The 14481-nt window shown below is 36.6% G+C and overlaps 2 protein-coding genes and 2 non-coding genes across 4 annotated transcripts; 1 reads left to right on the top strand and 3 right to left on the bottom strand.

The window, feature by feature from the left end:
* The first annotated feature begins 163 nt into the window (after positions 1–163).
* Positions 164–245, top strand: Trnas-cga (transfer RNA serine (anticodon CGA)). The gene has a single exon. It is a non-coding gene; the product is annotated as a tRNA-Ser (tRNA).
* Positions 246–499: 254 nt separating this feature from the next.
* Positions 500–581, bottom strand: Trnas-aga (transfer RNA serine (anticodon AGA)). The gene has a single exon. It is a non-coding gene; the product is annotated as a tRNA-Ser (tRNA).
* Positions 582–654: 73 nt separating this feature from the next.
* On the bottom strand, positions 655–11813 carry LOC134855215 (uncharacterized). Its single transcript, XM_063871673.1, has 8 exons — positions 11529–11813; positions 8385–8577; positions 7503–7726; positions 6960–7117; positions 6602–6720; positions 5013–5130; positions 3925–4106; positions 655–1248 (listed from the first exon to the last, which is right to left on the bottom strand). The coding sequence occupies exons 1-8, from the start codon at positions 11799–11801 to the stop codon at positions 1118–1120; spliced, it is 1398 nt and encodes a 465-aa protein (XP_063727743.1). The 5' UTR covers positions 11802–11813; the 3' UTR covers positions 655–1117.
* Positions 11814–12020: 207 nt separating this feature from the next.
* On the bottom strand, positions 12021–14280 carry LOC134855195 (2-hydroxyacyl-CoA lyase 2-like). Its single transcript, XM_063871640.1, has one exon. It carries the CDS (start codon positions 14181–14183, stop codon positions 12318–12320), a length of 1866 nt encoding a protein of 621 aa, XP_063727710.1. The 5' UTR covers positions 14184–14280; the 3' UTR covers positions 12021–12317.
* Between the last annotated feature and the right edge of the window lie 201 nt (positions 14281–14481).

Below are 14481 nucleotides of genomic sequence, written 5' to 3' on the forward strand. Positions count from 1 at the left end.
AGCCAATCCATTTAACTATCAGACGCAGCAAAAACACCAAAATGGAAATAGTCGCGGTATTAACTTTTGTTTATTTACATAGTTGGAATCTCATGATTTCATTTTTGGTACCACTATAGCAACGAGGTTGTTTTGTTGTCAATTATGTTTCACTCGTAATCAAGCAGTCATGGCCGAGTGGTTAAGGCGTCTGACTCGAAATCAGATGGGATCTTCCCGCGTAGGTTCGAATCCTGCTGACTGCGCTAATCTTTTGGATTGGTGAACGTCATTCAGTTTTATCGTGGTCCTGACTATGCCAAAAGTGCTTTATTAAATACAATTTAGCTATCGGTGTTTTCGCATCGATGTGCGGCTTTTATGGCTTTCTCTTTGGCGAATGCTTTCGAAAGCAAAATTAAATCAACAATAGTTGGTGATTAATTGGTTCTATATAGATAAATTGCGGCTGTCCAAAATAATTTTGCACTAATGGCAATGGCTGTTGCACTAATGGCAACGCAGTCAGCAGGATTCGAACCTACGCGGGAAGATCCCATCTGATTTCTAGTCAGACGCCTTAACCACTCGGCCATGACTGCCTGTTACCTACTTCCTCGCTATTTAATAGAAACAAACTGCTCAATTCTTTGCCAACTAATGTCTCTAGTTCACAAGTGTAATTTCTATTCTGTCCAACACAAGTTGTGAAATCGATTTCTGGCGTACCCAACTTAGCTGGCTAACAAAAAAGGACATGCCTTGAGAACGTTTGTTTGGTTCATTTGGATAGAAAATATAAATATCAACCAAAATAAAAAACAAATAAACGATGCAAAATGTAACGAATAAGAAGCTCAGCTCAGCACAAGAACTAGCGCCAAACTTACATTAGAGTCATCGTCAACAAAAAATCATAACAGAAGTCAAACATCAAGTTCGGACTATTTTCGAAGATACGAGCGAACAACAAACTGCAATTTAATTTGATAGTCGCAGCTTTCTGAATTCTGGCCATAGTTCGTCTTTCGTTTTTTTCTCAGCCTCACTTCTATAAATGACAGTCCCTCAAATATATGACCAACAATAACAATGCGTGTCTGCCAGACAGGAGCATGCAAACTCGTCTCCGCCCACTTCAGCTGCTGAATTGGATCAGACTTATGTAAGCAGGTGGGAAATTGCGCCTAAAGTCAGGGTAGAGGAATAGTCCATGGGATCCACATAGTAAATTCACTCCTTTCTCTCTCAGAGCAGATTCGAAACAACCTAGACAAATAAGCGCATCATAAATCAAGAAGATTACACTGTAATTAATTTAGAATACTTGGTTCCCAACATATTTTGCAGACGTAGCAAATTATAAAATCATAAGGTAAAATGAAACACAGAGGCGAAGTTGCAGTTCGCATACACAAGCAAAACGATGACCGATAACGCTAATGGGAAAAACTGAATGAGTCAATAAAAAATGTTTTAAGTGACGCACGCCAATTATGACGCATTAGCAGAACCAGTCAATTTGAAAAAAAAGAGAAACTTACCAAGTAGCATGCCTCAATTTATAGCGCCGACGCTTTTTAACTAGTGCAAGAAAATTTTCATTGAAAACATCCGACCCTGCCTAGGTTTGAACACTTTTATTTTGTTCCTTCCCTACCTCTGCGCTACAGATCCATGATACCTTGAAGGTAAAGTGCTATAAAAATAATAAATTGAATTTAAGAGAAAAACAACTCTAAGGGCCGACGGCCCATCAGTTAACAAGTCCGAGTCTGAAGTTGGTAGAGTTGATGCATGATGTACACCAACAGAGTATCGTCCACGTACAGCTGTTCCCATGTCTGAAAATTAAATTCCATTTTCGAAACTAGAAATTGATCACATGTTTCTTTCGGTGTTTGACAGTGCAATTTGCCTTCCTTTCAACAAAGGAAATGAACTTAACTTAATAAAAAATGGGTCAAACCCCGCAAAAGTAAATTAGAGCCTCAAGCCTGAACAAAGTTTGAGACTTTTCCTTAGAAAAAGAAAACAATCATCGCGACGTATATAAGAGTCTGAACTACGTCCATCGACTCTTAATAATTACATCACCACAATGGCGTAATAGCGAAAAAAAATCTAACAAATAATTGCTACCATGTATTTGAAAGAAAAGAGTCAATGACCGCACGGAAACAGAAAAGAAAAACTGACTTAATTGTTTTTGAAATACATTCAAATAAAAAATTTCAAATGATTAAATATATAGCTTTACAGTTCTTTGAATTTCGAGAACAATTTATGTTCGATAATTTTGGATATAACTTACTCAATTTGAGAAAACTGGATCGATAGGTTGAGTTTTAATTCCGCTCAAAAATCTGAAAATTTAATTCCACTTTCGAAACTAAAAATCGATCACATTTTTAGAGACGTTTACACTTCGTTACTGGAGAGCGCAACTTCACTTTTAGCAGATGAAATTGAATTGAATTCAAGTAGAGTATATATACCTAGAAGCATTCATAAAAGCATGAATATGTATGAATGATTTCTGTAAAAAAAATCGACTACTTTAACTTCTTGAAAAACCCAAAAAAATCATCACGACCTATAGACGAGTTTGAGTCGCTCGCTCATCGACTCTAAATAAATTCACAAATATTCAAGTATGCCCCAATGCGAATTACTGGCAACCTTTTATCGACTAATATAATGAGAATCACAATGCAAATGAGACAATGTGACAACAAGACAATGTGACATTAAGACAATGCGAGAACTCACTAATCCAAAACTACCTGAGCCTTCGTTGCCATTAATATTGTGACTAGAACAAACTCGCCAACACAATTGCCCGATGTAATTATTTATGAGAATAAATGGCTGAAAACTAAACAAAGACTGAATTGTTCTATTGGCTCAACTCAGTACCAAAATGTTCCAGTAATTCATCTTCCGTTTTCGACACGATACCATTGGATGAGAAAAAATCAAGCAAAACTTTCTCACTTACATAGCAATCATGTGTTTGAATCGCAGCTCGTCATTTTCGACTCTAGTTTTACATAACTTAAATAGTTTTACTGGATTTCTGGCAGGCTTAGCCTGCATACTTAGCCTAAAATTCGAAATCGAAGAGTCCCACAGAAAATCCGCATAACTGAAGCATTTTTAGCAATCTATCTTCGCACTTGAAAGTATTTGAGAGAAAAAATTTCCAAAATATTTTTTAGAGATATTCTCTGCTAAGGTAAGAAGCTCTTTGAAATTTTTTTGCACAATTATTAATTTCAAATGAAAAATTCGACGCTTGAAAAGTCAAGTACCCAAAAAACTTTTCGAGAAGGAAAGAGAAATTTTCGGGTTCAATTGTGTTGAGAGCGTATTCAAGAAACTAATTTGGCAAAAATGCTATCTTTTTTGGCAACATTTGCGCATTTTTCCCATGAAATTTTAACTTTTCCTCAGAAAGACCCACATAATTGATAAAAATTGCCCTAGGTCCGCAGCGCGTAATTTAACTACGTATGTTGTGTTACCATTATCTGACAGTTATGCAACATCATTTGCTAAACGCGGTTCAAAAGAAAGACGAAGCTTTCGGCTGGCTTATATACTGAGAAAGTAATCTTCCGCTGGTTTTTAAAGTCTGCTACTTTTTAACTTGTTTATACCCGGCTGTTTAAAATAGTCTTCCTATTTTTGGCTGATATATAATCGACTGGGCAATATATGCTGCTCATTTTCGGCCGGTTTATAATAATTATAATGTTCGTTTCTGCGATTCGCAGAGGATCTATGAAAGGTTTTGCAGCCTGTCTACGCATACTCTGTTTCTCTGAATTACCCAGATTCCAGACTGAGTTTTGTTGAGCGAAGCTCTTTTTTAGCGTTCTAGGCTGTTTTTTTTTAGTCTAGAACTTTATTCTCCAGCTGGATTTTTCACACTCTACTAACTTATATCTGCTATGTGACACTTGGGCCTCCGTCTGTAGTTCTGTGAACTATCAGTTGTAGATGCATTGTAGTGTTGTGTGGTGTTGAGTACAATCGGATCTGCGTGTGAGGGACAGACAGAGTGGAGCAAGTAGACTACTGAAGATCCTTCAGTTGCACTTAGAAGAGCCAGTCTTAGAAATCTAAACACATGGAACACCTTTGTAACAGAGCTTGTACCTTTCAACTCTTTCTGTTCAAAACGCCGTTTCACAAGTTAAATTTAGTTTACATTAAGCTGGCAACCGGTCATTGTAGTTGCTCACAAGGTGAGTGGCCTTTACTGATGAATACAAATATCGAGAAGTTAAGATAACAAGATATGAAATCGTGGCATGACAGTTCATAGTTCAGCAATGGAACATCATTCCTATTTCAAAGTTTTCGCCCCCGTCACACTCGCCCTCCTGGTCTAATCAGCTGCAAAATATCACAGACGATGTGCTCTTTGGCCAGCAAATTAAGAAAGTTGCATAGCTGTCAGGGAATCTGAATATCAAAGTCATCATCATGGGTTTGTTAAAAGAAACTATAAACGATGGCATTTAGGGTCAACTTAATTCTTTGGTTTTTTTCTGAAAATAACTTCAACTCTTAAATAGGTCTCCTTAACACAAGAGAAAGTAACTAACAGCATGTTTTCACAGGCGATGAAACCACAGTTCAAAAAACGCGAGACTCATCAACTCCTAAATCGATGTTAGGAAATCTGAAGCAAATATCGATGCCAAAATCACGCATAGCCAACTGTAAGACTTAAGAAATAAAACTTGGACGGAATCGAACCATTATCTTTCTATATATTAAATCTCAACTGCTGCATTCATCTCAAACTGGAAACGAAACACTAAGTGAGTAGGTGCTCTTTTTTACCGCTTCATCAATTACAATGGACATTATTATTATGTTTTTGTTCCTTGATTTTTTGGATTGCAACGTGTTGATTTCAGCAGCCAATTTTCAATACAGCCGGCAACACAAAAATTATTATTTCAAATAATTTTCTTCACTGGTTGCAGAAACGATAAAAGAGCTGAATTGTCCCTTACTGTTGTTGTCGTTGGGCTAGTGATGAAATGGCCTTGAAATTAGCAGAGTGGAATGGGTTGAGGGGTGAAACTTCATTCAACACACTCTTCTCGTTCAGACAGGGAACAGTCACCACCACTGCAATAAGACAAGAAAGACATTCGAGGAAAAAGCGAAAAAAAAAACAAAAAAACACCCTTGCTGATCGCTGTTAAAAAATGCACAAAAAGTTCGAACGACACTTACTGTTAAAAATAAATAAACGCTTATCTCGTTTTGAAAGATTTTTTTTTGTCTTTTGCTTCTGTATGGCGGATTATATCACTTCAACACATGTTGCAACGAGGATACTAATGCATTTAACAACGCTAAAAATAGTTAATTGCTCTACATTATACTGACACCACAAAAAAGGGTGTCAGGACTAATTGCCCGAAGTCAATTGGCCCTATGCCAACTTGTTCTATACTAACTTGCCCTACATGGCAACTTGTCCTATGCCAACGTGCCCCACATGAAATTTTGTCCTAAGCTGTTTTGTCCCATACTTAACTCTTTTACTTGATTCTTTGATGTTCGAATTGAGGACCAGCAATTGCTAATCACCACTTTTTTAATTTATAGCTATCGTACAGGGTCCAAATTTTGAGAGGTGATAAAGACCAATACTGCAATAACTTTGCTCTTTCCCTCACGCCGCCCCGTATTCTGGGTTATCCAGTATAGGGGAGTTTTAAGGACGAGGCAGCTAAATTTTTTTGACTTCTTCAAGTTTTGAACTCTTAACTTCTTGATTAAGAGTGTTGTGCACTATTAACTATGCTATAGAAGCTTACAAAATCAGCAATCAATCTTTTGAGATGTTTAATTCGACATAAAAAATGCATTGAAGTTTTGTCGCTTTCATTTTGTTCATGCATGCTTTGAACTCATTTTGATTCAGCCCATGTTTTAATGATTCCGCATTTTGTTTCAAGCTCAATTGTTCAACAAAAATATCTTTCATCTTTATGCCGACATTGTGCTCTAGAAGGATATCAAAGAATCCGGGGCAAGTTTCATTTTTTTATTATCCGGGACAAGATGGCATTGGACAAGTTGTCAACTGGGGCAAGTTGGAATCGGACAAGTTGGACTGGGACAAGTTGACTTGGGGCAAAGTGACATGTAAACAAAAAAAGTAACTCCAACGTATTCGAACGAGTTTCGTCGAAAAGAGGGAAACTCTCACCGGTTTATCTCGACACCGGAATATTTTTTGGAGAAACTTACATTCATATTAAACCAGGACTAAACATGTCTTATTAAAATATTCCTCTAATAGCAATCTGACATTTAATTTAGCTCGAGAAAAGAAAAAACGGAAAACAAATTTTCCTCACGCTAATTGTGATTGGTCGAAACAAGACAACCTCGCAAAATTGCAACCAGTTACAAAAACAAATTCAGATGTTTCAAAATGCTTCTGACCTTCTACAATGAGTTAGGTGTTATTTCGAACTAAAATCTTAAGCTTTAAAATCTTAAGCTTTAAGCCGACTTAAGCTTTAAACCCAGAATATAAACTACGATATTTTTTTTCACATTTCAACTGGTTCAAAGGACTGACCTTTAGAGAAGGCTTCTCGGAAAAGACCTGCTTCCGAGTAGTCGTAGTCGTCCAATTGTTTGAAGATCAAAGGAGACCGCAGTTCATTCAACTCATTAACACTTTTCAATCCCAGAGACCTAAAACAAACCATTTTTAAATTTTTCAATTTAACTCAATGGTCAGTAAACAGGCTCGTTTTTGTAAACTTTTTTTTGAAAATGGACCATATTAACGTTAGTTAAGTTGAGTTTCACAGGCGGTGTGGGCGAAGGTAAAAAAAATCCGCCCTTAACTTAATGTTATAAGTGATTTCTACTTTGTTTATGTATGGACCTCACTTGGATACAATTTATTAACCACGTGAGTGAACACTGACCTGGATACCATCTGCCGCCTGTCTTTCAAACTGCTCTCTGCACTGTCTGACACCAGTGCATTAAAGTGCACTTCCTCCTTCTCCTTCTCAGAGTGCACTAATTGTGAGAGGGACAAGAAGTGAGCATCTGCACTGTTGAGGTCGAGCAAGTTGTCATTCTACTGAAACAGATCAAGTATTATACACAGAGCAGTTAACAAGATAATGAGATGAACCGTACAAATTTGTATCCATTCAGTTAATCATATAAAATTCTGGGAATTTTCCCAAAAGAGCTCTTAACCGACTGAATAAGCGTTGAAAAACAAGCGTACCATTTTACTTAACTAATTGTTTAAAAAAACTCTCATTTAAGCAATCCAGAGGAAAAACCATTTCAGACATAAAATTTTGGCCTTAAGTAAGGCACCAAATCTTCAATTTTACGCTCTAGAGACTTTTACAGGGCTTGAATACTCAATTCAAATACTTCTAAAGGAAACAAACTCCCAAAATGTAAATTCCTAGCAATCTAAATGAAGCTCACTTCAAAATTGAAACTACCTGTGTTAGATTAAGCAGACTCAATGCAAATAGTTCCCCGTATGAAGTTTCAAACAAATCTTCTTTTGGCCTCTCGTTCAGTTCTGATTCTCTATTCTCATTGGCCACTTTGAACTCGGAATCAACCAATCCGCAAGCAGTGGCGAATTTTTTCAAGATCTGGAATTGAGTTTCTGTGTCAAGTTGCGAAGGCTTGTCAGACTTACTTGAAGTATTATCCACAACTGGAAACAAATAAACATTATTATATTTCTATACCTTTTTTTTTGTTTCAATAATTCATTTTTTCAAGAAAATTTTTTAATCCAGGCACAAGATTAACTTATTAAAAAAACGTCCTTGTTCAAAATATGATCAGAGAAAGAATTAAAACAATTGAGAAAAAATCAGTCAGAAAACAATTATTCATTTCGTATAATTTGATCTTATGGTTTCAAATGTGGCTCATTTAGCTTCGGGATTGCGAAAAAAGATTTTAACACAGAGGCGAAGCTTCGCAAACACTAGCGACAACACGACTAGCAGCTCTATAAAGTGCAATAAGAAAAAGTAGAAATATGCCTCGAATTGATAAAAAAGATCGGCTACGTGTCACATTCATCCTGCCACCTAGATATGAGTCTCACACACTTACCACTCAGCTACGGACGCTTAACTGCTCATGAACAATAGCCACAAATAAAGCAGAGAAGAGATGCTATGCAGTTTCCAATGCTACAGATTGTGATTATAGCGTAAGTGAAATAAGTGAACACTTTTTAATGAACACTTCAAATTGCGAGTTAAGTTAGAAAAAAAAGAAGTTTCGTACTAATACACTAACGCTTGTTAGTGTAAAAACAGGAAACTTTTTTTGGAAAACAGTATAATTTTACATCCTACTTTTCTGACGCGTTATCTGCTGTTCTTGTGACTGTGCGTCGAAGAATATACTCTCGTCATACATATCTCCACTGCGGGTAATTTCATCTTCCAATTTAGCCAGAGGGAAACTTGAAGTTCTTTTCCATGCTCTAGTGTGATCTTGTTCTGATAATTCGCTCTCAATTAGTGACTTTAAGCTGCGTTTCTTCATCTACAAAAATAGTTTTAAAAACTCAAGTTTTGTCAAGAATACGCATCTGAAAGAAAGGAAAAAACCTAAAGCTGCGAAGCTAATTTCAGTGCTGGTAATCGTGAGAAGGATCAGCTTGCTACAGCAAAAAAAAATTACTTAAGTTTTCAGCATTTCAAATAAAATGTGCAATAAAAACAAGCTTGCGCAAACATGGATAAATAAACAGCTACGCTTTTACGAAAGCGACACTAAAATAAACCTCCTCTGCGATTCGCAGGAGCGACGATTATTTATTTGTTTACAAAGATGCTAACGGGAGCTTCGCACCGCTCACGATACATATAAAAAAACATAGCATGGCAAGCTAGCGAACCAAACATCTGATCAAAGAAAAGACGGTTGCTGTGCAAGCAGTAAAGAATGTTCCGACCATAGTCTTAAAAAATACAGAGCAGTTTGTTTTCAAATTGGTGTCGTTTTTTGCGTGTTGTGATAAAAGGCTCTGAACGAAAAACTGGAAATGAGGCATATTTGAGAATAATAAAATAGGCGAACTGACCAACAGTTTTTGAAGAAAAGTGTTTAGAAAAACAGAAAAAAATAAAGAGTTCAAAAAAAGGACTGGAAAAACAAAAAATCGGCTTAACTTCAGGTGAATAGTATAAAAGTTTATGCTTTTATAAGCCTGCTCGATCAATTTTCGCTCAATTTTAGACTAAAAAATCAGAAATTTTAAACCTGTTTTTCTTGATACTGAGACAATTTTTTAAAAAATTCAATACCGTTCGCATCACAACTGAAAGGGCATTAATATGATATGTCACTTGACTGACTCATTCCGATGATTATTTGTGGTAGCTGATTTTGCGTAAAAAAAAAAGAAAAAACTAAAACACCCGAAGAAAGAGTTTAGAATGTTTGTGAATGTTTAGACTTCTAGTTATTAAAGTTCCAAATGAAAAATATCCGACAGTTGGAAAAGTGTCAATGAATGCAATTAGGCAGAAAAAAGGCAATTGTCTTGTTTTTTGAAAAACCTCAACATTCAATTTTCAAGAAAAAACAGATGCCCTTAATGGTCTTTGAACTTTAAAACATATTATGATCGGCACCTTTCCGTTCAAATTAAGCTAATTTGAGAAAACTGGATCAATTGTAAACTTTTTGATTTTGCTGGGAAACCTGAAAATTAAATTCCATTTTCGAAACTAGAAGTCGATCAAGCTTTTCCTGGCCTTTAAACTTTCGCTGTTCGATAGTGGAGTTTGCTTTCCTTTTAACTCAGGAAATGAACTCAACTTAAAAAGAAACCACAAGTCAAACCGCAAAAAAAGTATATTTGAGCCTGAACAAATTTTAAGAATTTTCCTTAAAAAAACTAAACAAAACAATCATCGGGACCTGTAAAAAGTCTGAAATACGTTCAGTCTCTTAAAAAGTACATATTTGCTTTTGGGAACCTAATTGATCAAAAATAGCATAAATAGATTCAAAATATACACAAAATTAAAGCTGCGCTTCACCAACTCAAAAAAAAATATCAATGAAAGGCCATGAAGAACATTGCATTATAAAAAAGCTAATAATTGAACAAAATTTCTGGCAAAAACGGGTCTGAGAAATTTCTCGAATTCGTGGAAACTTTAGAACGAGATCACGAAATTCGCGACAAATTGAAAAAACAAATTCTTAACTGCCGAATTCTTTGTTCCGACCAATAAAAACGAGGAACTTTGATTCGGGTGTTTTCGTTTTTCCTTTTCTTTGTTTTTCACGAAAAACAGGTACCACAAATATCATCGGAGTGGGTTGATTAATATGTCATATTAAAGCGCGTTCAGTCGTGATTCGAACATTTTAAAAAATTCCCAGGGTCGAGAAAAACCGGTTTGAGTAAAACGAGCGAGCAGGCTTATTTTTTTATTCGACAAAAAGCATTTAGCATATATAACACTGAGGCGAAATTGCGCTTCGCAAACACTTGCGAGCACATGACCAAAAAACACCTCTATCAAGTGAAATAGGGAAAACTTGAAATAAGCCTCAAATTAGCCAAAACTCAGCTACGTGTAGGATTCGAATCTGCTACCTACTGCGAAACTGAAGGCATCCACACAAATTTTGCAAGCATCAAATCGCAAAGCATAAAGCCACAGTTTGTATAAACTATGCTTTTCAAAACATTGCGAGATATAATTAGTTAGAAAATTTCGGAAATCTAGTTTTTATTATAGTTACATTGTATGAAACAAACGTCTGTTTTTTCGTTTCATTTGATGAATTAAAAGTGCATTAACTGTGTTAATTTATTACTATTCGAATGTCAAAGCACATGCTACCAAAAAGCTGTAAAAATGTCCTAAAAGTGGCACCAATATTTGCGATTTAGGTTGAAAAAAAAAGAAAGTTCGTACTAATACACTAGCTTCGCAAGTGTAATAATCGTAATGGGTGGAGTGATATACCATTTTAAAACCCTTTCAGCCTAAAGCGGAATTGAAACAATTTCAAAAAAGTTGTCCATCTCGAGAAAAACCGGTTAGAAATTTTTGAGTTTTCAGTAGAAATGAGCGAGCCGGCTTATTTTAAAAGGAAAGCCAATTAAAATCTATTTTCGCTCTAGTAAAATAATTTTCGAAGTTTTCAGCGCCATTTTTGGAATAAAAGTTTGCAAAATTTCACAAGAAAATTCTGCAAATGAAATGAAAACACTTTTTGTCAAAAAAGCCTAATTTCTGGGCTTTCGTCGCATCATTTTATCACACGACACTCATGCGAAAAAAACCCGGAAAAGCTTTTTTTAAAAGTTTTTCAAGAGTATGACCGAAACATTTTGTACTACCTGCACAGCAACCAGCTATATTTGTTCCTATTGCAATTGCCCATTAAGCTGAAACAATTGCGCGAGCATCCAAGACTTTTTCAGCAACTTAAAATAACTTCAAGCTTGAAAAAAAAAAATATATAACCTGTTCGAATTCGAGCTTCAACTGCGCAAAATTATTCTCTGAGTTGTTTGACACCTTTTCCTCTTCAATCCTCTGCTGATTCTTTTCTGTTAAAATAGCCCTATCTGTAATTCTGATTCCGCACTTCAACTCTGGCTGTTGAAGTGCACTTCTAATTCGTGCCCAGAGTTTAGGTCCGAAGAATCCTCCGTAGACTTTAGATAGAAAAACATCTGCATTGGCGAACAGAGTTTTCTCTAACCTTTTGAGCCTGTGAGTTTGGCCAGCAGTCATAGATCTAAAAAATGAGTTGTGATGCTCAGTTGGTTGATATATATTTTACTAACTATTTCTAAACCGATTCAGCGAGAATTTCAAGCCATTCAACGCTAAAGTAAGGACGATGTCCTGCTTCTGGAAATATTTCAATGTGCACTTTCAAATGGGTAAAACATTAATAAAACTAACAAAGAGTTGAAACTGAAAGAATAAAGTAATTTAATCAATCTCGTCTATGATAAGCTGAAAAGAAGTCTGAGTTATGAACTACAACGAAAAAAGTCAAAAGCCATTTTTTGATTTCTTAGAAGTCATATAAAAAGAACCGCAATACTCGCTGCAATTTTCCAACAATCGCCGAAATTTTCATGGTCAGTTAAATTCACTTGAACTTTATTTCATTTAACATTGGCGAACTTTTTTCATCTGCAGTTCAAAATTTAACAGGAAAAGTTTTTCTGATTATCTAAATAAGGCAAGAAAGGCTCTTGAAAGCACGAATAACCAAAGCATTATCAAACGATGACTGATTCATACTGAAATGGATCCATCTCTGAAGTCTGTCGTTCCAATCAGACAATTCAACAACGCCGACTTTCCTTCTTTCAAAGTTTGTTTGCACTCTTCCAAACTGCCTTCAATATTATCCTCTTGGTCTTTAAGCAGAACTCCTTTACCGCCTAAAGCTTCGACAACTTTCTCATACGATGAGAACTCAAGCATGCATCCTACATTGCTGCCCAGCATAGGTTTCTGTTCACGTGCAATTTGGGTCCAACACGCGTCATTACCGACGACTGAAAGAACCGGGATTTTGAATCTGCGATACGTATCATACTCAATTATAGAATACCCTAGAGAACCATCGCCGTATATGATCCAGATCTCAGCATTAGGGTTTGCAGCCTTGGCTCCTATGGCGAAACCAGCTCCCACTCCAAGGGTTCCGAAGGGTCCTGGATCCAGCCATTGGAGCGGACCCCTAGGGCGTAAAATATACGAAGCAGTGGCTACAAAGTCACCGCCATCTGCGACTATAATCGAGTTCTGACTCAATTTCTCCTCGACTTTGAACAAAACATGAAGTGGGTTCAAATATCTATCAACCTCCATTTTGCTCTTTTCGAGATGTTTGTCTTCCTTTTCCTTCTCTCGAGACTTTAGTTCGCTCGCCCAGCTTTCATCAGCTTTGTATCCGAGCAACGCCGCGTGTAACCTTCCAATGAAATTTGCCGAATCACCCACGATTCCTATGTCAGGTTTCCAGAACATATCACTGTTTAACTTCATCAAGTCTTTTCCTCTGTTGATTGAAATCACTTTCGCCTGTTTGCCTATAGATCGTCCGTAACTCAGTCTAAAATCACAAACAGTTCCAGCAAGTATGATCAAATCGGCCTCCTTTAGAACCTGAGATCTGTTTTGTCTGATATGAATTGGATTGTTACGTCCAAGAAGTCCACGGGCCATTCCGCTAAGAAAACACGGAGCTCCAAACGACTCAAGAGCTACTATCGTGTTTTGAAACGAACATGGCGGTATAATAGCTTGACTGCCTATAAGGAAAACTGGTTTCTTAGCTTGTGAAAGTAGTTTTGCCGATGCTTGGACTTGAGAATCTTTAGCTTTTGGAATGTCAATGTCTAAAGGTTCACAACTTCTCTCTTCGAAAGCACCAGCAAACAAGTCGTTCAAATAAATACTGAGATAGAAATTAACAATTTTTTGGACTATTCCTCTGGGTTTTTCCTTGACGCCTATTTCTTTGCTAATCATCGGGTACGGATAGAGAGTATCGATCGGCAGTTCAACAAAAACTGGGGCAGGAACCCCAGATTGTGCAATCTTGATGGCTTCTTTCAAGGTCGGTATAATATCTCGCACTTTATTAACAGACACGCAGTATTTACAGACTGGCTTGAACAACGACATTTGGTCAATGTCTTGAAGTGCGCCTCTTCCTTTCAGTATACTGGCGGCCGCTCCTCCAAGAAGCACAACTGGCGATTCTGCCATTTGAGCATTTTTTAAAGCAGTCACTACATTGGTTAAACCAGGTCCCGCAGTCACCGCAACAACGCCAATTCCTCGGCCAACTCTTGCGTAGGCATCGGCCGCAAATGCTGCGTTGACTTCATGTCGCGTGTCAATGACTTTAATTCCCAGTTCCTCGCAAGCAACAGCAATAGGTGAAATATGGCCTCCAGGTAGTGTAAAAATAGTATCAATATCGTGCGACTTCAGTACCTTTGCTACTAATGATCCACCATGTTTTGTGCTTGTGCGATCAGCTTTATGGAAAAGTTGGTACCAAAAATTGAATCTTTTGAGGAACATTAAAACTGAAACGCCGGCTGTTACAGTAGTTCCGATATAAAATATCGTCGTTACATCCATTAGTTTAACACAATCATGTTCAATAACTGAAACTTAATTGAAAATGGAAGAAACAATCAATTGATCAAATAAGAATTACCAAACGATTAAACAATGGTCCAAACTCAGGTCACACCAACCAATATATAAAAAAAAACCAATATATATAAAAAAAAAACACTTTAATTGCACATCGAAATTAATTTCAATACACAAGTGTATGTCAAATGTTTTCTGTTTTTTTTTCCTATCAGTTCACAAAAATATTATAACATCATTAGATACACATAGTTACAATAACAAGAAACAAAACAAACTC

The sequence above is a fragment of the Symsagittifera roscoffensis genome, chromosome 10 (assembly GCF_963678635.1).
Source record: "Symsagittifera roscoffensis chromosome 10, txSymRosc1.1, whole genome shotgun sequence".
In the NCBI taxonomy this organism is placed as follows: Eukaryota; Metazoa; Xenacoelomorpha; order Acoela; family Convolutidae; genus Symsagittifera; species Symsagittifera roscoffensis.